The 21,795-nt window shown below is 46.1% G+C and overlaps 1 protein-coding gene across 7 annotated transcripts in view; it reads left to right on the top strand.

The window, feature by feature from the left end:
• The window catches only part of NOX4 (NADPH oxidase 4), a 104,107-nt gene that overhangs the window by 16,171 nt on the left and 66,141 nt on the right, over positions 1 to 21,795 (top strand). For 6 of the 7 annotated variants that reach the window (XR_013392509.1, XM_077926978.1, XM_077926977.1 and 3 more), the window contains 8 exons: positions 1,429 to 1,513; positions 2,542 to 2,639; positions 4,525 to 4,552; positions 6,143 to 6,215; positions 7,829 to 7,909; positions 14,591 to 14,813; positions 15,783 to 15,950; positions 17,594 to 17,656. Coding sequence is in view for 6 of the 7 variants with exons in the window: in XM_077926978.1 (XP_077783104.1) it covers positions 1,429 to 1,513; positions 2,542 to 2,639; positions 4,525 to 4,552; positions 6,143 to 6,215; positions 7,829 to 7,909; positions 14,591 to 14,813; positions 15,783 to 15,950; positions 17,594 to 17,656 (819 nt within the window). In the remaining variant the exon portion in view is untranslated. The remainder of the gene's footprint in view (positions 1 to 1,428; positions 1,514 to 2,541; positions 2,640 to 4,524; positions 4,553 to 6,142; positions 6,216 to 7,828; positions 7,910 to 14,590; positions 14,814 to 15,782; positions 15,951 to 17,593; positions 17,657 to 21,795) is intronic. The other variant, XM_077926980.1, reaches the window with a different exon arrangement.

The raw sequence follows: 21,795 nt of genomic DNA, 5'->3' as shown, positions 1-21,795 counted from the left end.
CAAGACCGGACCAGAATCTGAAGGTTCTGCTAGGAGTCAGTCTGACAGGACCAAGGCAGGAGACAAGGCAGGAAACCAGGCAGACAGGTACAGGATCTCATGAAGGATGTAACATACAGCAATGTTGCTCCTGCAACCTGGGGTGGGGTCCAACAGCCTATTATCTTTGTCGGGGTAGCGGCCGGTCCTGATCCCCTGCCAACTCACCTCCCTGTTTCACCCGAAGGTGAGCATTCCTCCTGCAAGTATTCAGGTTTCTCCTTCTCTCAGACCTTAGTCTCTGTAGTTTGGGAGATGTCAGTGGGTTACTAGACCCAGAGGCCGCCTCAGCCTCCCCTGACCCAGCCGGTAGTGGAGCAGCTGTAAGTGATGGCCCAGTTGAAGGCAATGAGTTAATCCCCGCATCTGGAGCCAGGGCAGGCTCAGGCCCCTGACTTGGCCCAGCTGGTGCTTGTTGCAGGGGAACCTGTGCAGACTGGGGCTCTTCAGGATCAGGCCCCAGACTTGGTTCAGATGATGCCTGAGGCAAAGGATTCGGTGCAAACTGAGACTCCTCTGGTTCTGAGTCTGAGCACGAGTCCCAGGCCATCACACTGGGGGACCTTTGGCCCTCCAGATGTTATGCAACTCTCTCCACCCTTGAGCATTGGTTGTGCTGGTGGAGCTGATGGGAGTTGGAGTCTAGCCTTGCTCCAGAGCACTGTTCCTCAACCGTTAGTCCTCAGAAGTGTTTTGACTACAACTCTCATCATCCACAGATAACTTAGCCAGTGGTCAGGGAGGACAGGAGCTGTAGTCCAACAACACCTGCAGTCCCAAGATTGGAAGACTCTGCTCTTAGAGCAAGGTTGGGGAACCTTTGGCCCTCCAGATGTCATTGGAATACAGTTTTCATAATCCCCATCCAATGTAGTCACTGGTCTACAGCTGACAGGAGTTGTAGTTCAACAGGGAGCAGGGATGTGGCCTTCCAGATGTGGTTGGACTCATCCCTGACCATTGGACTGATGGGATCTGTTTAGTCCAGCATCTGGAGAGCCGCAGGTTAGACCAAGAGTGTGCAGGCTTCAGACTTGTTTTGCCCAAGAGCCTTGGGATCCACCAGCCAGCCACAAGAGACATACACTGAGAATTCACTGTGCCCGTGAATTCCTTTTGAGTACCAGAGCTGAAGAGAACTCACAGCCCTCCTGTAAAAATAAAATAAACCCCAGCTTCCTTCACTTCATCAATATAATTTAAGGTGCAGTGGAGGGGATTCATGTTTATTGCTGCTTTAGTTGCACAACCGGGACTCAGAAATCCTTGCCGATCTACTGCAAATCACCTCAATATTTACCAGGAGAGCTGGGTCTGTCTTCTTCCCACAAACTGCTGATTCACTTTGAGGCGAGAACCGCTGGCTCACTTGCGGACGTCTTTTTCCAGGTGGCAAGCCGAAAAACCAGGAGGCTTCTGGACAAAAGCAAAACGTTCCATGTGGCGTGTGGTGTGACGATATGCGTCTTTTCAGGTATGTTCCTCCGTTGGCATAAGCAGCAGCTCTCGCTAGGAAGTCCACTAAACATTACAAGTGCTCTGTGGCTTTTCTTCAGATGTACACAATGGGGTAGCCTCTTTCCACACTTCTTCTTACCCACGTGTGAGAGTTTTCTCAGAATTGCCAGTGTCTCGGAGGAGGAGGTCTGCGTCTAGGCGCATGGGGAGTCCAAGCTTGGCAGAGTTGTCTTTGATACTGCGCATGAAATACTGCTGAAAGCTTGCTGGTGTAGAACGGATATCAGTGTGCATCCAATTTAAATAATGCAGCGTGGATGTCGGTTCACTTTCGAATCGAGGACTGACAGCCCTTCAAAATACAGTGGTACCTCGGGTTACAGACGCTTCAGGTTACATACGCTTCAGGTTACGGACTCTGCTAACCCAGAAATAGTACCTTGGGTTAAGAACTTTACCTCAGGACGAGAACAGAAATTGTGCAGCGGCAGCAGCGGGAGGCCCCATTAGCTAAAGTGGTGCTTCAGGTTAAGAACAGTTTCAGGTTAAGAACAGACCTCTAGAACAAATAAAGTACATAACCAGAGGTGCCACTGTAGTGGTACCTTGGTTTACAACCATAATCCGTTCCAGAGGTCCGTTTGTAAACCAAAACAGGTTGTAACCCAAGGCGCGCTTTCACCAATGGGGACTCCCAAAAAATTTTGTTCGTAATGAAAAAAAAATGGGTTGTAATCCAAAAAAATGTTGCAAACTTCCGGGTTTGATGTGTTTGTAATCCAAAATGTATGCAAACCAAGAAACTGCTGTAGAGGAAGGATGGTGGGGTTTATCAGAGAGTGTGTGCAGAAACTATCCAGGTAAAATGTGCATTTGTTGCTCTGCCCACTTCTGCCTCTGGCCCCGCCCACTGCTGGCAGGTGTCCCACCAAAGGCTGCCCAGAGGGAAACGCGGCCGTGAATGAAAGGTTCCCCTACCCCTGCTTCAGGGGGTGAAACCTTCTGAGAGCATTCTGATGAGCTGAGCTGTCCTCTCTTTTCTAGTGATCCACGTTGCTGCTCACCTGGTGAACGCTCTGAACTTCTCTGTGAACTACAACGGAGAGTTCCTGGCGCTCAATGCAGCCAGCTACCATGGCGAGGTGAGTGGGCAGGACTTCTTCTCCCTCCTCCCTGAAATTGCTGCCTCCCATTCTGCCATTATCTGGTGGTACCTTAAAGCAGTGCGCTCAGGTGGCGTGTGTTCCCCATTCATTTGCCACTTTTGCACCAGGGTCACACACCCGACATCGCTCACTTATGTGTCATAATGCCTGTATGACCACAATAGGGGGATTGGAAGGGGCTGAGCCGTATCTACTGGACTTTTGCCCTGAGTGAAGCCCCCGGAAGGGCACCATTGAGGCTCCTCACCTGTGCGTGTGTCTATAATAATAATAAATTTTTATTTATATCCCGTCCTCCCCAGCCGAAGCCGGGCTCAGAGCAGCTAACAAGAATACAGTGGTACCTCAGGTTACATACGCTTCAGGTTACAGACTCTGCTAACCCAGAAATAGTGCTTCAGGTTAAGAACTTTGCTTCAGGATGAGAACAGAAATCGTGCTCCGGCAGCGCGGCAGCAGCAGGAGGCCCCATTAGCTAAAGTGGTGCTTCAGGTTAAGAACAGTTTCAGGTTAAGTACAGACCTCCAGAACGAATTAAGTACTTAATCCGAGGTACCACTGTAAAAATAACACAGTTTACATAAAATCACAATCAATTGATTGAAATACATTCTAAAATCAATTCATTCTAAAATCAATTCAGAGTCAAATTAGTGGCAACCATTGGGCTAGAGTTCTATGAGAATTACCAAAGGAGGGGGTCAGACTATGCCTTGGCCAAAGGCCTGGTGGAACAGCTCTGTCTTGCAGGCCCCGCGGAAAGATGTCAAGTCCCGCAGGGCCCTAGTCTCTTGTGACAGAGCGTTCCACCAGATCAGGGCCACAACCGAAAAAGCCCTGGCTCTGGTTGAGGCCAGCCTAACCTCCCTGTGGCCCGGGATCTCCAAGACGTTTTTATTTGAAGACCGTAAGGTCCTCCGTGGGACATACCTGGAGAGGCGGTCCCGTAGGTACAAGGGTCCTAGGCCATATAGGGTCAATGTGTGCAAGGTGCATGCCAAACTGGGTCTTTGACCTGGGTGAAATAAAGCCTCGTTTCACCCCTGGGAAGGGGAACAAGTTTCTATTTAGGTTTTAAGTGGCTTTTGTTTGTTTTGTTCTGACACAGTGGCAAAAATGCATTTTTTCATGTTCCTGTGTTGGGATATACAGTGGTACCTCAGGTTACATACGCTTCAGGTTACATACGCTTCAGGTTACAGACTCCGCTAACCCATAAATTGTGCTTCAGGTTAAGTAATTTGCTTCAGGATGAGAACAGAAATTGGGCTCCGGTGGCGTGGCGGCAGCAGGAGGCCCCATTAGCCTGAAATGGTGCTTCAGGTTAAGAACAGTTTCAGGTTAAGTACGGACCTCCGGAACGAATTAAGTACTTAACCTGAGGTACCACTGTAAATGGAAAGCTTTTGAGGACTGGTGCTGTGGATCCGAGGCAAATTCTAAGAAAGTGTGGGAGAAACGAATGTGTGGTCATGCCCCCACTTTTCTTTCTCATCCTGGATAACCCATCTTTACTAAATGATTTTCCTCATTGCCCTGGGATGCTCTTGTTCAGCCTTTGCCCGCTGTTTGGCTGGGGATGCTGCGAGTTCTGGTCCAAAATATCTGGAAGGCACCAGCTTGGCAAAGGCTGTTGTGGTCCTATCACACACACACACACACACACACACACACACACACACACACACAGAGGGAGAGAGAGTGCTCCTAATCAGCATTCTGAAAGTGCTTGGATGTTACATATGATTTGAGGAAGTCAGCATTTCAAACACAGAAGCACCAGCTCTCGCTCAGAATACAGATTAAGTTATCCCTGGGTAAATTTGCTCAATAATTCATGCTGTCTGTCTCTGGTTTCCAGGATCCCAGGAAACTCCTTTTTGCTACAGGTAAGTCAGCAAAAGCTACTGCAGGATTGTGTTGAATCAGCTAACTTTCCAGGCTACGCTTTGAAAAACAGAAATGGACTAGTATTATAAATTACTAGATATTGCGGCAGCATCGCTGTTCTTCGCTGGAACAAAGAATAGAATTCCTTGTTGAAATGAGCAGCGACGTCTTGTCTTGTCTTTTTAACTTTGATTTAAAAATAAAATAAAATAAAAAATCACAGTAACGTTTGTTCCATTCCAAAAATGTGACACATAATTGATCCATACAGAAGATGGATTCACAGTGTCCTTTTGCTATGCATATATAACAGAAAGTTTGCATCTTTCAATCATCATCATCATCATCATCATCATCATCTTCATTCTGTTGAATGGCCATGGACCATTACTAGAAATAATTACTTGGAAGAAGGTCCCCCTGGGTTCATTATAACTTGCTCTCAGGGGTTAGTAACATAGGATTACATAGGATTGCAGTCCTGTCCACACATAGGCAAGCAGGCTGAAACTTAAATTTAACTAATGCAATAAATAATAACAATGTTTCCCCAATACCCACCCTCCTTATTTTGGGAATTAGACTTTTATTCCCATTTGCAGATTATGTGGAAGACAGACCTGAGTTGTTTGACCCTTCAGTTCTCCTTCCCCTGCTATAAAAACTACGCAAGACACTCTCGTTTGAAGTTTAAAGAACATATAGCTTTTTCTTAGTGTACTTGCATTTGCAGATTAATCTTTCCTGGAGGTTTTTAAGCAGAGGTTGGATGGCCATCTGTCATGGATGCTTTAGCTGAGATTCCCGCATTGCAGGGGGTTGGACTAGATGACCCTTAGGTGCATTCCAACTCTACAATTCGATGATTCGATGAGATATACAATGCAGGTGGATGTTTCTCTTACATAGGTCAAACTGTTAAAGGCTAACATTTACAGGCTGACTAAGGCTGGATCTAGATATGTAAAAAAAGCATTTCAGGAAAATGCATTATTAACTTCATAATGGGAAATTACGTTCCCGTAAAACAGGACTCTATAGCGCCATCTGGTGTCACAGTGTTATAATGAATTTAAAACGCTTTTAAAAAATGTTTTACTAATGTAGTTGGGTTATTAATGCAGCACAACACAAAATACACCTGCTGTTCTAGCTGTTTAACAAGGCTGTTAATAACCGAGCCGACTGAAATAGCTGCCCCAGAGTCTTTGACCTCACAGGGTTCTACAGCCCTTTCAAGCATAAACCTTTTACACATGCATTTTGGATGCTAACATCCGACACTGATAAAGTTCTGACCACTCTTGCAGTAGAGATACTGCCAGTTTCTATCCTGGTAGATACCCCCAACCAGAACAGCATAAGCTGATTAGGACCGATTTCAACCAAGAAAGCTTATAATACCTCCCTGGGGAGAGAGCATTCTGTAAGCAGGGAGCCACCACTGAAAAGGCGCTTTCTTGTGTCAACACCCTCCACAAAGTGTATAGAGTCTGATATGATGAATGACTTTTTTTAAAAAGAAATGCTAAGACTAGTGTACTTTCCCCCAATACAACCTACGACCACCATTCTTATTTCTTTTTCAGTTCCTGGATTAACTGGGGTTCTTATGGTGTTGGTGCTCTTCCTAATGTCCACAGCCTCTACTTATGCCATTAGGTAATTGTATGTTTGTTTGTTTGTTTGTTTGTTTGTTTGTTTGTTTGTTTGTTTGTATTTAATCTGACCAAATGACTCTTAGTGAAGTGAGTACAGCTGTGTACATGCAACATAATTTTCTGCATTCATTCCGCACAGAGATCTTGCTTTTATTTTCCTAACAAGTCTACCCACAATCTGGACCTGTTTCATATTTTATACCCCTGAAAAGCACCTTTTCCCAAACAAGTTTCACGCTGGAAAGGAAATCTCAGTACAGATTGAGCCTGCGTTTCCACCCCTGGTGCATCCTTTTGAAAATGGATGGAGGTGGTCCTAGCACTGAAAGGTGTATCCACACCTGCAGAACTGCATTGTGGGTGGGCATATCCCATAATATTGCCATTGCCACTTCCTTCTTCCTTCAACTGGGACATGTGCTGGGAGGAAAAGGTATGGGTAAGCAGGGGCAGCCTTGCCTGTTTCGCCCCCTGAGGTGAAACAGGAAGGTGCCATCCTGCACTCATGCCACCCCCTCTGAAGCATCACTTACTAGGATCGTGCGACTGTGACTTCCGGGTTTTGTTGAGATTGTACGAGAGCCCTGTGAGATTGTGCAGAGCCCTCAGATCTTGCAGGGCCCTAGCGAGTCCTTGTCAAAACCTGGAAGCTGCCACAGCTACTTCCCCTTGCTTTGGTGTGTGTGTGTGTGTGTGTAAGCGTGCGTGCACGCACACAGAGGCGCCCTTGAATTCTGCCACCTGAGGCAGCTGTCTCAGTCTGCCTCACGGACCGACTGGCTCTGTGGATCAGTCAATCAAGGGGAGGGTTTTCAAACATGTATCAAGTAGTCAAACTCGCTCCTGTGGACAGTAGAATCTAGAATTAATCTAGATTGAAAGTGGTCCAATGAGGACAAGCACGGATAATTACAGAGGGAGAAAAATGACTCTTTGAAGTACAAAGTGTGTGCACAGCCATTGTGAACTTGTCTCACTAACTTAATAAGAATAATAATGAAAATTTATTATTTATACCCCGCCCATCTGACTGGGTTTCCCCAGCCGCTCTGGGCAGCTCCCAACAGAATATTAAAAACATGATAAAGAAATCAGGCATTAAAAACTTCCCTAAACAGGGCTGCCTTCAGATGTCTTCTAAAAGTCGAATAGTTGTTTATTTCCTTGACATCTGGTGGGAGGGTGATCCACAGGGCAGGCATCACCACCAAGAAGGCCCTCTGCCTGGCCCTCTGCCTGTAACCTCACTTCTCGCAGTGAGGGAACCGCCAGAAGGCCCTCAGAGCTGGACTTCAGTGTCCAGGCTGAACGAAGGGGGTGGAGATGCTCCTTCAGGTATACTGGGCTGAGGCCTTCTTCCTTTCCCTCTCCTAGTCCTGTCCTTCAGCGATCTAGATCAAGCTCACTTTTGGGGGGGGGGCACAATCTCCCCTGGGAGTAAACAAAATCTGTTTTTGATTGCTCCAGGTTTAAAAATAAAAATAAAAATCTAGAATGTATCCAGATTTAAGTTGAGCAGCTACTACTTGGAATATGGCCTCCTCAGCATAAGTGACTTCAACAATGCAAAATGCTTTGATTGCCTAACATTTAACTGTACTTTGTTCCTTTCAGGGTTTCTGATTATGACATCTTCTGGTACACCCACAACCTCTTTTTTGTCTTCTACTTTCTGCTGATGCTGCATGTTTCTGGGTAAGTTATCGCCCCTGTTGATGAAGCCCAGCCACAGAAGCATGCCATAAAAACTGAAGCAGGCCAGGGCAGGACAGACAAAACCACAGCTCTGGAGCTGTGTGAATTTAGCAGATTTCAAAGGAATGTTTCGAAATGAAAGATGAGTTCAGCACCCATGCTATGGGCATTGGTGGTGGGGCTTTACTACCGGTTTTGAAGTCTTGGGACTAAGACACAATGTTGGTTTTAACGAGGAAACAAGCTGGGAGAGACGGCTTGAATGCAAATGGAGGAAAGATCCAAATGAATGCAACCAAACCCTGGTAAGGGCTCATTATTGAGCTTTCCTAGTGGCAGTGAAGGCCATTGCATCCTCATTATGTCGTCCGACAGAACTTTTCTGGGTTTTACGAGGCCTTTTACAGGCTAGCCCAAAGAAGGTGATAGAACCAATGGTAGCTCGCCGTGACTTGTTTGCAAAGCATTTTGAGGATAAAATTGCTTGCATCCACCAAGACCTTGACTCTGCTGTTATAGCAGATGAATCTCATGGGGTGTCCAGAGCACAGTCTAGTCCTGTTGTGTTGGATGAGTTTCAGTTGGTAAGACTTGAGGATGTGTTCAAGGTGCTCAGACCAGTCAGGGTGACCACTTGCCCTCTAGACCAGCCTTTCTCGACCTGTGGGTCCCCAGTTGTTGTTGAACTACAACTTCCACCACCCCTAGCTAGCAAGGCTAGCAAGGCTAGCAAGGCTCAGGGATGATGGGAGTTGTAGTCCAACAATATCTGGGGATCCACAAGTTGAGAACCACTTCTTTAGACCGTTGCCCCTCTTGGCTGATAAAAAACAGCAAGGAGGGAACAGCTGGCTGGGCCAGGGAGGTGATCAATGCCTTTTTACGGGACGAGGTGGCCCTTGCCTGTTTGAAGGAGGCGGTTTGAGCATATTACACCGACTCTGGTCCGACTGCACTGGGTACGTTTGTTCCATTCCAAAGATGTGACACATAATTGCTCCATACAGAAGATGGATTCACGGTGTCTTTTTGCTACGCATATAGAACAGAAAGTTTGCATCTTTCAATCATCATCATCATCATCATCATCATCATCATCATCTTCATTCTGTTGAATGGTCATGGACCATTCCTAGACATAGTTACTTGGAAGAAAGTCTCCCTGGCTTCATTATAACTTGCTCTCAGGGGTTAGTTCCTGGGCCCAATTCAGAGTTCTGGTTTTGACCTATAAAGCCTTAAACAGCTCAGGACCGCAATACCTCAAGGACTGCCTCTTTCCATATGGACCTACCTGGACCCTGAGATCATCTTCTGAGTCCCTTCTCAGTGTGTCTCCTCCTAGCAGGAGAGTCCTAGCAGGATCTGGGTGAAAACTAAGGGTAAATAGAAAAAACAGACCAGGCAGGATTCACATGCATGTAGACATATTAAGTAAAAGGTGTTGGCTCACCTGCGTTTCAAGGAATGATTCCTGACATACAAGCTAAGGAGGGTCATTTTTAAATTATTTGTCCATGTATGTCTTGTCCAAAATATCCTTGGTAATTATAAAGGCCAGAGTATCTATCTATCTATCTATCTATCTATCTATCTATCTATCTATCTAATCTATCATCTATCTATCATCTATATCTATCATCTATCTATCATCTATCTATCATCTATCTATTATCTATCTATCTATAGTTTTTTAGGGGTGAGTTTCTAGTCCTTAAGGCTGTAAAGTTATTCCTCAAGACTTGTGATCATTGTGAGTGAAATCTCCCAAACTAGCAGGATTTCCAGTGGATGGGGCTCTCTCCATAGCTCTTTGCCTCTCCCATGGCGAAGAAGAGTACAATGAACTGATGTGCAAATAAACAGATTACGTGGGTTTGCACAATGTAGGCCACATGCAAAACATTAGTTCCGCCCCCCTCCCATCCCAGCTTGGTACATGTAAGCTCCGTCGAGACATCTAGCCTAAAACTGCCTTGACTCCACTTGTTCTCCTTGACATCTTTTTTTGTCTGTTTGAAAGCATCCTTCAGCATCCTATGTCATGCATTCCATCCCCTTTTGATATTTTTGCAGTTTGCCTCTGGGTCCTCTGAACCCTGGAATGGTACCCCCCAATGTTCCTATGTTCTCTCACTCTGCTGTTTCAGTTTCTGAAAAACAAAACAGTGCAATGGGTGACTAATGTTTGGTCCAAGCCTAAACTGGCTGCTCCTCTGAGTTTAGCCAACAATAGCCAAGCTGGGCAGGGCCCAGACACATGCTCTCAATCAATGACATAGCAGACGTTGGAGTTATGGGAGCCTCTGGGACCATGTCCTCAGCTGGTGTTAATCACCTTTGTTCTCTTTGCTGCGATGGAGTTTTGCCAGTTGCCAGTTGCTCTGCCTGGATAAATGGCCTATACGTTGATGGCTGAGTCATTGCCACAACAAGAGCCAGATGGGCAAAACACTTCCTAAGACTTCATCTGCTCTGGCTTTGATCAAGTCCAGAACCGCCGGAGGAAAATGAATACTTGGCCATCGAGAGTGTGGAAGGGGAGCAGTTAGTGGATCTGCAATGAAGTTTGGATGGGGAGCAAGTTCGTAACAATACTTCCCTCTCCTTCCTCCCCATGGAGAAGCAAGTTGATTTCTCCAGTTCAGATTGGAGGAATATGTAAACCCATTTGAGATCAGGGATCTGTCCTATGCTCAGACCATTGAGCCACCTAGCCAAGAAGAAAGGGCAACCAAAACTCCTCCCTGTGAGGAGATGTTGCAGTGTTTGAGTTTAGAGAACAGGTGACATGATACTAATTTATAAAATTATTCATGTTGTGGAGAAAGTGGAGAGGGAAAAGTTTTTCTCCATCTCACAAAGCGCTGGAACTGATGGACCACCAGTGATGCTGAATTTTGAAAGATTCAGGACAGATAGGGGGGGTAGAAGTACTTCTTCACATAAAGGTAAAGGGACCCCTGACCATGAGGTCCAGTTGTGACCGACTCTGGGGTTGCAGCGCTCATCTCGCTTTATTGGTCGAGGGAGCCGGCGTACAGCTTTCGAGTCATGACTAAGCCGCTTCTGGCAAACCAGAGCAGCGCACAGAAACACCATTTACCTTCCCGCTGGAGCAGTACCTATTTATCTACTTGCACTTTTGGGTGTGCTTTCAAACTGCTAGGTTGGCAGGAGCAGGGACCGAGCAATGGGAGCTCACCTCGTCGCAGGGATTCGAACCACCGACCTTCTGATCGGCAAGTCCTAGGCTCTGTGGTTTAACCCACAGCGCCACCCGCGTCCCACTTCTTCACATAGCACATAGTTAAACTATGGGACTCTCTCGCACATGGGGCAGTGATGGCCACCAACTTGGAAGGTTAGACAAATTCATGGAGGAGAGGGCTACTAATGGCTGCTTGCCGTGATGGCTATGCTCTGGCTTCACAGTTCCTAGAAGCCACAGGAAGGGAGAGTGCTCTGGTTCTCAGGTCTTTGCTTGCAGGTTTCCTAAGGATGTCTGATTGGTCACTGTGAGAAGACAATACTGAATTAGATCCAGCAGGCTCTTCTTGTGTTTTTAGGGACGTGGGTGGCGCTGTGGTCTAAACCAGTGTTTTTCAACCACTGTTCTGCGGCACACTAGTGTGCCGCGAGATGTTGCCTGGTGTGCCGTGGGAAAAATTGAAAAATTCGAAAGGTTTTTTTTTTTTAAAAAAAAAGAAGTCAAATTTTCGCCCACTAGGCGGGCGCCGTACTGTGTCCACCCTATTTTCCATCTGTCCTGGGTGGGGATCAGATCGAATGGGATCGGATGAGTGCGGACAGGTGGTCCGCGCTCATCCGATTCCCCATAGAGAGCAGCGGGGCTCTGACATCTCCCTCTCCGCACACAGTGGTGGTGTGCCTCGTGATTTTTTTCATGAAACAAGTGTGCCTTTGCCCCAAAAAGGTTGAAAAACACTGGTCTAAACCATGGAGCCTCTTGGGCTTGCCGATCAGAAGGTCGGCAGTTCGATTCCACAGGATGGGGTGAGCTCCCGTTGCTCTGTCCCAGATTCTGCCAATCCAGCAGTTCAAAAGCATGCCAGCACAAGTAGATAAATAGGTACCACTGCAGCAGGAAGGTAAACAGCGTTTCTGTGCGCTCTGGTTTCTGTCATGGTGTCCCGTTGCGCCAGAAGCAGTTTAGTCATGCTGGCCACATGACCCAGAAAGCTGTCTGCGGACAAACGGTGGCTCCCTCGGCCTGAAAGCGAAATGAGCACCGCAACCCCATAGTCTCCTTTGACTGGACTTAATTTTCCTGCTTGGCAGGGGGTTGGACTCGATGGCCCTTGTGGTCTCCTCCAACTCTATGATTCTATGATTCTAATTGTCCAGGGATCCTTTACCTTTACTTTTTTTCAAACCTCTTGTGTTTTTATTGTCTTCACTCATTGGTCAAAGCTCTCCACGATTTCAGACAGTGGATATTCCAAGCCCTGCCTACAGATGTCTGATGACTGAACCTGGGATTTGTATGCCACTGTACCACCCCAAATTTGGTCTCTTTACTCTTGCAATTTTCAAGGTTAAGGAGGCTGCAAAGAGATCTTTTCCTGGAAATCAAATAACATGGAAATATCCTGTTCCTGAAAGCACAAGGACCAACTTCCATGCCCGCTCAATGGGGAGCAAATCTTGTTTGCTGGAGGTGATCTGTAATATGAGTGGCTGTTGTACGCATGTGTTCGAGATCAACAGCCAATATGTGGCCCTAAATCCTTAAATACAAACCCGAGCTTTCCTTCAATCGTTTTGCAAGTTGAATCATTCACAAGGCCTGGATAATATGTGTGCACCTGAGTCCCTACATTTTGGAGAGGACCACTGCTAAATGGTAAAGTACCTGTCTTGAATTCAGACTGCTCCAGTTTCAATCCTTGGCAACTCCAGACAGGCCTGGGAGAGAACCTTGTCTGAAATCCTGGAAAACGACTGCCAATCATTGCTGACCATTCTGAGCTAGATGGATCATTGGTCTTAAACCAAGGCAGCTTCCTAGGTTCCTATCCGAAGACCCCCTCCTCACAATTCCGTTAATGTATACAAACTAGATTATTCTACTAACAGCACACCGCAGAGAAAATATATCCATGGTTATTTAGCCTGGTTCTCACGGGTATTCTGGGGGAAAACAAAATGGCACCCGCAAACCATTGAGCAGGAGGAGCACCCATGAGTTTTGACCCCATGTCTCCCTCCTGATTTTGTGAATGGGGATGCAAAATTAGGAGAGGGATTTCAGCCCAGCACTAAGCAGAGCTACTGTATTTTTGGCATTTTTAGGTATAGTCTCGTAAGTCAGCACCGGTGACAAAAATGAATAATGTAGCACTGCTTCTGCTGTCAAGTGCTTTGTGTGGTTCTAAATTTGCAATAATAGATTGTATATCTTGGCAGAGGATCAGGGCATTAGTAGAATGATTCACTGCAACGAGTCCCTTTCAGAAGAGTATGTCTTGTGTATATACTCCTGTATCTGAAAAAGGTTTTCATTTTCCTTCCCTTATGTCAGCTATTTCTTTTCCATTGTTTTATTTTTATTGTGTTTACTGCAACAAAACAAAAGTTAGAAAACTTATTTGATCGTACGAAACAGAAGCCAAATATTTGCATTTGAGTTATTCCCTCCCTCCTAAAGAGGGATAACACAGGATGTAGTTTGTTACATTTCTCCAGTGTTGCTCCACAGCTTCTTCTACGAAGAGTATTGATTATTATATGCAATAACATCTATTGGAAAAAGAGGGGAACCCTGAGAAATTCCTTACCTTGGCACCTCACTATTTTTAACTATTCATGTGTGTTTTGTGGGCAGAACTGGATTTCCTTGTATAGCCCTCCCCCTACTTTTGATTCCTAACTGTGTCTTCAAATCCCCTTCATTTTAATATAAATGCAAGTCTGAAACCAATAGAGGACCATGGCACTCAGGCATATTATTTCTGCAAAGGCCAGTATTGGCCTTGTTTCAATAGAAGACAGGTTATTTCCCTTTCTTTCTCTCCCGCTGAAGCATAATATGCTGCTAACCATAAAATTAATAGCAGGACAGGATTGTTCCCCAAAGAATTGATATTATATCTCTGTTCTGAGGTGGCTTCTGCTGATGGCTGATTTTCTGAGCTGAGGGCCTAGGTCAGGGGTCGGCAAACTAAGACCCAGGGGCCGGATGCGGCCCACCGGGCTCGTGAATCCGACCCGCAAACCTTGCGGACCCTGCCGCCCGCTTGGTCAGTCCTCGCACTAAACTAGCGCGGCACAGAGGCCTCGCTGCACTGGGGCTGACTTCTGTGATGCTGGCGCGGCTTCGGATTGGCCGCAGGAAGCTCCTGCAGCCAATCTGAAGCTGCGGACGCCTCTGGGCAACGCCCCTTCCTTCCGGCTAAGACGGCCAAGATCCAAGCGGGAGGAAGTGGCAGCAGCAGGGAGGCTTCCTCCATTGCCCAGGCCAGCACAGCGGGGGAACAGGTGTAGAGTGTACTGAGGATGTGGATCACACTGGAAACTGCAAGATATGCACGGCTTATGATAATCAAGGTTGTACATTTTGATCAGTTATTTTCTGCTCATCAGAACTTCAGATGGGGAAAAGTTCAAATTTTTAAAAGGAGCACAAAACAAAACGTTTCTCTCTTTGTATTTCTCTAGAGGAGTTCTGAAATACCAAACTAATCTAAAGGAGCACCCGCCAGGGTGTTTGAACCCTAATGCAACAATTCAAGAGGACAGGCAATTTGCGCCTGGTTTTGAAAAGCTGCCCTCTGAAAATGCCCTGGAACCTCTCCCTGGAGGGTTGGTAGAGTTGGAACCACTTCTTCAAAGTAGCTTTGTGTGCACCGAGGAACCGAAATTTCAAGCCCGTTTCCCCGAGGTTTGTATGAACATCTTCGCTGTATTTTGCTCGTGGTGGTGAAGAAACCAGTTGGCTTTGCTGATGTGAAAACACGGAATGTTCATAAACATTCCAACTGCTCAGGGGAAGAAAGCTGTTTTCAGATAAGTTTGAGGGAAGGAGAAATTGTCATTTAGGCCAAGATTTCAAACTTGCGCATGTTTGCCTTTGTGGTTCTGTTTGAGGTCTGAGGAGATGGTTTGGAAGATAAAGCAGAGGTACTAAGGGGCATACAAGCCAGAGGCAATCTGGCTAAAAGAAGTTTGCTGCAAAGTTTAATCAGTGAACAGGGATTGCTGCACTAAAACAGCTGACGAAAGGTTGTCAGTTAAACTAAAGGTTGTTGGACTTAATGTCTTTTGTTAGCAGACTTTTTAAAGTTTTATTTTCAATGCAGGTATTTATAACAACTGCAAGTGCTAAACACAGTTCTAACTGGGGACTTCCCTATTTTCTCTGCAAGAGATGGCAATGCCTCTTCTAAGATGGAGCGTTTTACTGTGACGGCAGTGTCAGGCTTAGAGTGCCAGAGAAGGCCTGAGTGGACCCAGATTCAAATCTGTGACTCCATGGAGGCACATCCTGATATTTTGTGGCTTCTCCTGTGCCTACAGTAGTGAGTCTGGGGCTTGAATACAGTAGTACCTCTGGTTGTGAACGGGATCCGTTCTGGAGGCCCATTCGCAACATGAAAGGAACGCAACCCACAGTGGCACGTCTGCACATGCACGGGTTGCAATTCACTGCTTCTGCTTCTGCGCATGATGTCATTTTGTGCATGCGCGAGCAGTGAAACCCAGAAGCAACCCTTTCCGGTACTTCCGGGTCGCCGCAGGACACAACCTGAAAAAACATAACATGAAGCAAACGTAACAAGAGGTATGACTGTACGGCTTACTAGCCAGTGTTTTGGCTTACAAGACCTTGGTCCTGTCCCCCACTTTTCAGACATGGCTCTGGATCTCTGGACCGTTGTGTTTGTACTGTGCCGAAAGGCTTTACCGCTACATCTGTAGTAGCAACAAACCTGTCACCATAACTGCGGCCATCAGCCACCCCTGCGATGTCCTTGAGGTGCGGATGGTGAAGGAGGACTTCAAAGCGAGACCTGGACAGGTGAGCTAATGGATTCTATTCCTTGCCCCTGAACTCTTGTGTCCTGAACATAAGAAGAGCCTGCTAGGTCAGGCCAATGTTCTCACATGCCTCTGGGAAACCGGCAAGTGGGACCTGAACTCGAGAGCATTTCCCCCTCCTCTGGCTTCCAGGAACTGTATTCCAAAGTGTTGCTGCCTCCAACTGTGAAGGCAGAGAATGGCCATCATGATTAGTAGACATTGATTGCCTTATCCTCTTCGGATTTGTCTAATCTCCTTCAAAAGCCACCCACGTTGGTGACCGTCATTGCTTCCTAGAGGTGCAAGTTCCATAGTTTAGCACTGCACAGTGTGAAAAAATTACTTTGTTCTGCATCTCCTGAATCCTTCAGAGAGAGCCAGTGTGGTGTAGTGGTTAAGAGCGGTAGACTTGTAATCTGGTGAACCGGGTTCGCGTCTCCGCTCCTCCACATGCAGCTGCTGGGTGACCTTGGGCTAGTCACACTTCTTTGAAGTCTCTCAACCCCACTCACCTCACAGAGTGTTTGTTGTGGGAAATGAAGGGGAAGGAGATTATTAGCCGCTTTGAGACTCCTTCGGGTAGTGATAAAGCAGGATATCAAATCCAAACTCCTCCTCCTCCTCCTTCATCATCTTCGTTAGATATCCATGAGGTTTAGTATTATATGCAACAGAGAAGATGCAGGAGAGTGGGGTAGGAGCAGAAACTGGAATTGAGGTTAGGCCGCAAACCCAATCCATGTGTTCTCAGAGAGAGCCAAACTCAGTAAAAACAAAGATCCGAAAGCAGACAGTGTATAAGAGCATAAGAGCCCTGCTGGATCAGGCCAGGGGTCCGTCTCAGCTAACGCCCTACTTTCAAGAGTGCCAACCAGGGGCTTCTGGGAGGACAACAGGCAAGGCAAGAAGACTATCTCTTCCCAGCAACTGGTGTTTGCTGGGTTGGGACCCATTTACACTATACATTTAAAGCGATATCATAGAATCATAGAGTTGGAAGGGACCCCAATGTCCCCAAGTGCAGGAATCTCAGCTAAAGCATCCATGACAGATGGCCATCCAACCTCTGCTTGAAAACCTCCAAGGTAGGAGAGTCCACAACCTCTTGAGGGAGACCGTTCCACTGTTGAATATCTCTTTCTTGATGCAAATACATCAGCAGAGCCAATTCCATACTCCTGCTCCAAAAATCAAATGCCATTTGGTGATCCCACCAGGTGGAAATTTGTGGCTGAACACTTCCAACATAGCAGCAGTTTATACTGGGCTCCTTGTATTGATAGACTCAGCAATGACCTTTGTTTTTTTGCTCCATATTTGGATAATCAAATCCAATGATAATCATGTTGCAAACACCCACCCCACAAACTCCAGTGCCAAATACCGCTAGAAACATCAGCCGCCTAATACGACAACAGCTTGAGAGAAAGCAATTGGAGTGGGCATGTTATGTATGAATGCTTAAAAGGAACTATGCTGCAACAAAGCAATTTACAAATGAGGTCAGAGGAATAAAATCCGCAGAGCTAAAACAAACAGGGGTGGGGAGTCTGATTGGGAGGCTGAGTTTCTGGAGGGAGGTGGGGAAGACTTACTGCATATTAGAAGCAGCATCTCTAAGAGACATCTTTGCCATTTTAGTACATCATTCTGCATTGTCCCAGCGTGTCATCAGTAGAAAGCCACCCGTTCACCCTAACGCTGGTAAGGAATATCTTTTAATATTTGTGCTATTGGTATTTGCTTTCTACGCATCTTCGGCAGACGAATGCTCCTATATTTTCCTTTGTCAAATTTGCTGGTTCATTTTTGTACCCCATCACCAATTAGAACATTGTTGCCGTTGTTTCTCAGAGGTTTTCACATGCACCATCTTCTTGCAATCCTCACAATAACCCTGTAATGCAGGACAGTATTTTCTCCCCCTCCCACCCCTCCTGGGGATGAGCCTGAACACGGGGTGTCTGCTGTGAATTAACATGGTGGCTTTAGGAAATAGGTGAGATTCAACACGGATGGAACCGCATTGTGCTACACCAGAATCATATGCAGGTGTGCCCTACCTGAGTCCTGGGCAGGATCTATACAGACCTGTTTAACATCATTAGAACGGTATTAGCTATATTGCTCTAAAACATCACAGGGTGTACTTGTAAAAACAAAGCATTTTTTTTTTATATACCTTTGTTTCTTTCGTTAAAAGTCTCCCTACTGCCGGTTGCTGGTTGCTCTGCAACACCCTGTGGTGTCGTATTTTTATAATTCATTATGAATGTTAAAAGTAGGATGCCATGTGTCCATATGGTTATCAAAACCCTTCCTTAACATTAAAAGCCATGAGTGTAGATTCGTCCCTGGTGAGTGGTAATACAACCATGGAAGAATGAGTGGCACAATAGCAGTGTCCCAACTCACATGACATGGCTGTGATAGTTTGACAGCCCTGCAGGCAGTGGTGGAGGGTGTCCATTGGGGCAAGTAGTAGTAGTAGTAGTAGTAGTAGTAGTAGTAGTAGTAGTAGTAGTAATAATATGCTACCCACCTGACTGGGTTGCCCCAGTTACTCTGGGTGTCTTGCAACAAATATTAAAAACACAATAAAACACCAACCATTTAAAGAATCCCTGTACTATTTAAAGCCTTCAGATGTCTTCTAAAAGTCCTATACGGTGGTACCTCGGGTTATATACGCTTCAGGTTACATACGCTTCAGGTTACAGACTCCGCTAACTCAGAAATAGTACCCCAGGTTAAGAACTTTGCTTCATGATGAGAACAGAAATTGTGGTCCGGTGGTGCGACGGCAGCAGGAGGCCCCATTAGCTAAAGTGGTGCTTCAGGTTAAGAACAGTTTCAGGTTAAGAACGGACCTCCGGATCGAATTAAGTACTTAACTTGAGATACCACTGTAGTTGTTTATTTCCTTGACTTCTGACAGGAGGGTGTTCCACAGGGTGACGTTAATACTGAGAAGGCCCTCTACCTGGTTCCCTGTAACCTCACTTCTTGCAGTGAGGGAACCACCAGAAGACCCTCAGAGCTGGATCTCAGTGTCCGAGCTGAACAATGGGGGTGGAGATACTCCTTCAGGTATACAGGGCCGAAGACGCTGCATTTGGATAATTTGTACTTCTGTTCTTCAGCCAAAAGGTCTCCTGGAGCAGCTTACGTCCAATCAAAATGAGACAATCCTTAGCCACAGGCTCACAACCTGAAAAGGATACGTCCCTTGAGAGATGCAAGCCTTTGCCATTCCCTCTTGGGGGATGGCTGGCTGATTCCCCAGTCCGTGCCATCTATTGCACTACAGTAGTAGGAGTCAGTGCTTGGGGAAGAGAAGCCTAAATGTGCCGCTGGAATTCTGAACTCCTGCTTTGTATTTGTGGCAAGACTGTGAGCCTCTTAATTGCGTGTCTCCTACTTGTGAACAAAATACAATTTTGTTCTTGTTGTTTTTAATGGCATTCCAATGATGGGGGAGACTTCAGAAACTTTTTTTTTCTGCCCAGCCAAAGGAATGGACAGAAATTTTCCTTTAAAAAAATTCTAGGTCGTGTTGTGCCTGGGGCTGCTCTTTTGCCTAGAGACGTGTATGTGTGAGTGCCTCTTGCTTTGAGGGTAATGCAAGACTTGGGGCTGCGCTTATAGAAAATGTAGGCAATATATTAATACTGTTGTCTGTCTCCCCTCCTGCTCCTGTTTGACCTACTTGCGCTGACTAAGTAGCAACACTGGCAGCTTGAGGATTTTTGCCAGCTTTCTCAGCATACTTTTGTTTTTCTTGTATCCCCCTATTTCCCCCCTGGAAATGATGTGATGCTGACTCAGTCCCTCTGCCATCTCCAGCATGGCACTCTTTGGATGCTGCCTACAACTGATGGGACTTGTAGCCCCGAAACCTCTGGAGGGCACCAGGTTGGAGAATGCTGTGATAGAGGATGCAAGTGGGTAGCAAGGATGGATAAGCACCACTGAAGATGGGAGCTGTAGTCCTATCAGCCCTGCTGGCTGCAGCTGATGGAAGCTAGGAACATTGTTGTTGTTTAGTCATTTAGTCGTGTCCGACTCTTTGTGACCCCATGGACCAGAGCATGCCAGGCACTCCTGTCCTCCACTGCCTCCCGCAGTTTGGTCAAACTCATGCTGGTAGCTTCGAGAACACTGTCCAAGCATCTCGTCCTCTGTCATCCCCTTCTCCTTGTGCCCTCCATCTTTCCCAACATCAGGGTCTTTTCCAGGGAGTCTTCTCTTCTCACGAGGTGGCCAAAGTCTTGGAGCCTCAGCTTCAGGATCTGTCCTTCCAGTGAGCACTCAGGGCTGATTTCCGTCAGAATGGATAGGTTTGATCTTCTTGCAGTCCATGGGACTCTCAAGAGTCTCCTCCAGCACCATAGTTCAAAAGCATCAATTCTTGGGCGATCAGCCTTCTTTATGGTCCAGCTCTCACTTCCATACTTCACTACTGGGAAAACCATAGCTTTAACTATATGGACCTTTGTCAGCAAGGGATGTCTCTTCTATTTAAGATGATGTCTAGGCTTGTCATTGCTTTTCTCTCAAGAAGCAGGCGTCTTTTATTTTCGTGACTGCTGTCACCATCTGCAGTGATCATGGAGTCCACGAAAGTAATATCTCTCACTGCCTCCATTTCTTCCCCTTCTATTTGCCAGGAGGTGATGGGCCCAGTGGCCATGATCTTCGTTTTTTTGATGTTGAGCTTCAGACCATATTTTGCGCTCTCCTCTTTCACCCTCATTAAAAGGTTCTTTAATTCCTCCTCACTTTCTGCCATCAAGGTTTTGCCATCTGTTAGGAACATAGAACCATAGTATTGTCGAGTTGGGAGAAACCTCAAGGGCCATCTGGTCCTTGCAATGCATAAACTTAAGAAGTTACAGCAGGATCAGGCCAGGCATCTTGCCCAACATCCTGTCCTCACCACAGCCAATCAGATGCCCATGGGAGGGCCAGATTAAGTCCTTTAGAGCACCTAAACACTTAAGATATTTTGGTGCCTCCTAATTCAAAATACAAACAATAGTAAACCATAAAATTAAATTTTATTTTTTGACATGGAACAACACCTTGTTGGAACACACCTGGTGGGCACATGCAGCCCCCGAAATGAGACAAACCTCTCTGGGCATCTTCCTGATGCAGTGCAGCCCGGGGCGTCCATAAATCTTCAGTCCCAATATGCACCAGTGACACATATCAGAAGACTATGTGCATGCTCACTCAGCAGAGTATAGCAGAAACTAAGTGGAGCTTTGGTGTGTGCATTCAAAGTAATTTATAAAGCAACATACAGTGGTGCCCCGCAAGACGAAATTAATTCGTTCCGCAAGTTTTGTCGTCTAGCGAATTTTTCGTCTTGCGAATCAAGAAATCCCATAGGAATGCATTGAAAATCAATTAATGCGTTCCTATGGTCAAAAAAAGTCCAAACAAAGCCAAATTTGGTACAACAACAGTTTATTAACTGCTCTTTAAAGTCACACATATTGTAAAGAGCAGTTCAAAAATTGAAGGGAAAATAAATTAACTTTATAAACATGACAGAAAAACATTTAAAAATCAACAAAGTGCACAACCTTGCCCAATGGTCACAGAAAATCACAAAAATTCCCAAAAAACCCCCACAAGCTCCCAGATTCCTGCAGAAACCTCTCCAACTGTTCCCCCAGCCAGCCAGCACTCAGAAATTCAAACTCAGAAAAATTTTCAAAAAAAAAAACAACCTGGCCCAATGGTCACAGAAAATCACAAAAATTCCCAAAAAAACCCCACAAGCTCCCAGATTCCTGCAGAAACCTCTCCAACTGTTCCCCCAGCCACCCAGC

The sequence above is a fragment of the Podarcis muralis genome, chromosome 4 (genome assembly GCF_964188315.1).
Source record: "Podarcis muralis chromosome 4, rPodMur119.hap1.1, whole genome shotgun sequence".
Classification (NCBI taxonomy): domain Eukaryota; kingdom Metazoa; phylum Chordata; class Lepidosauria; order Squamata; family Lacertidae; genus Podarcis; species Podarcis muralis.
This window is presented reverse-complemented; position numbering and strand designations above follow the sequence as displayed.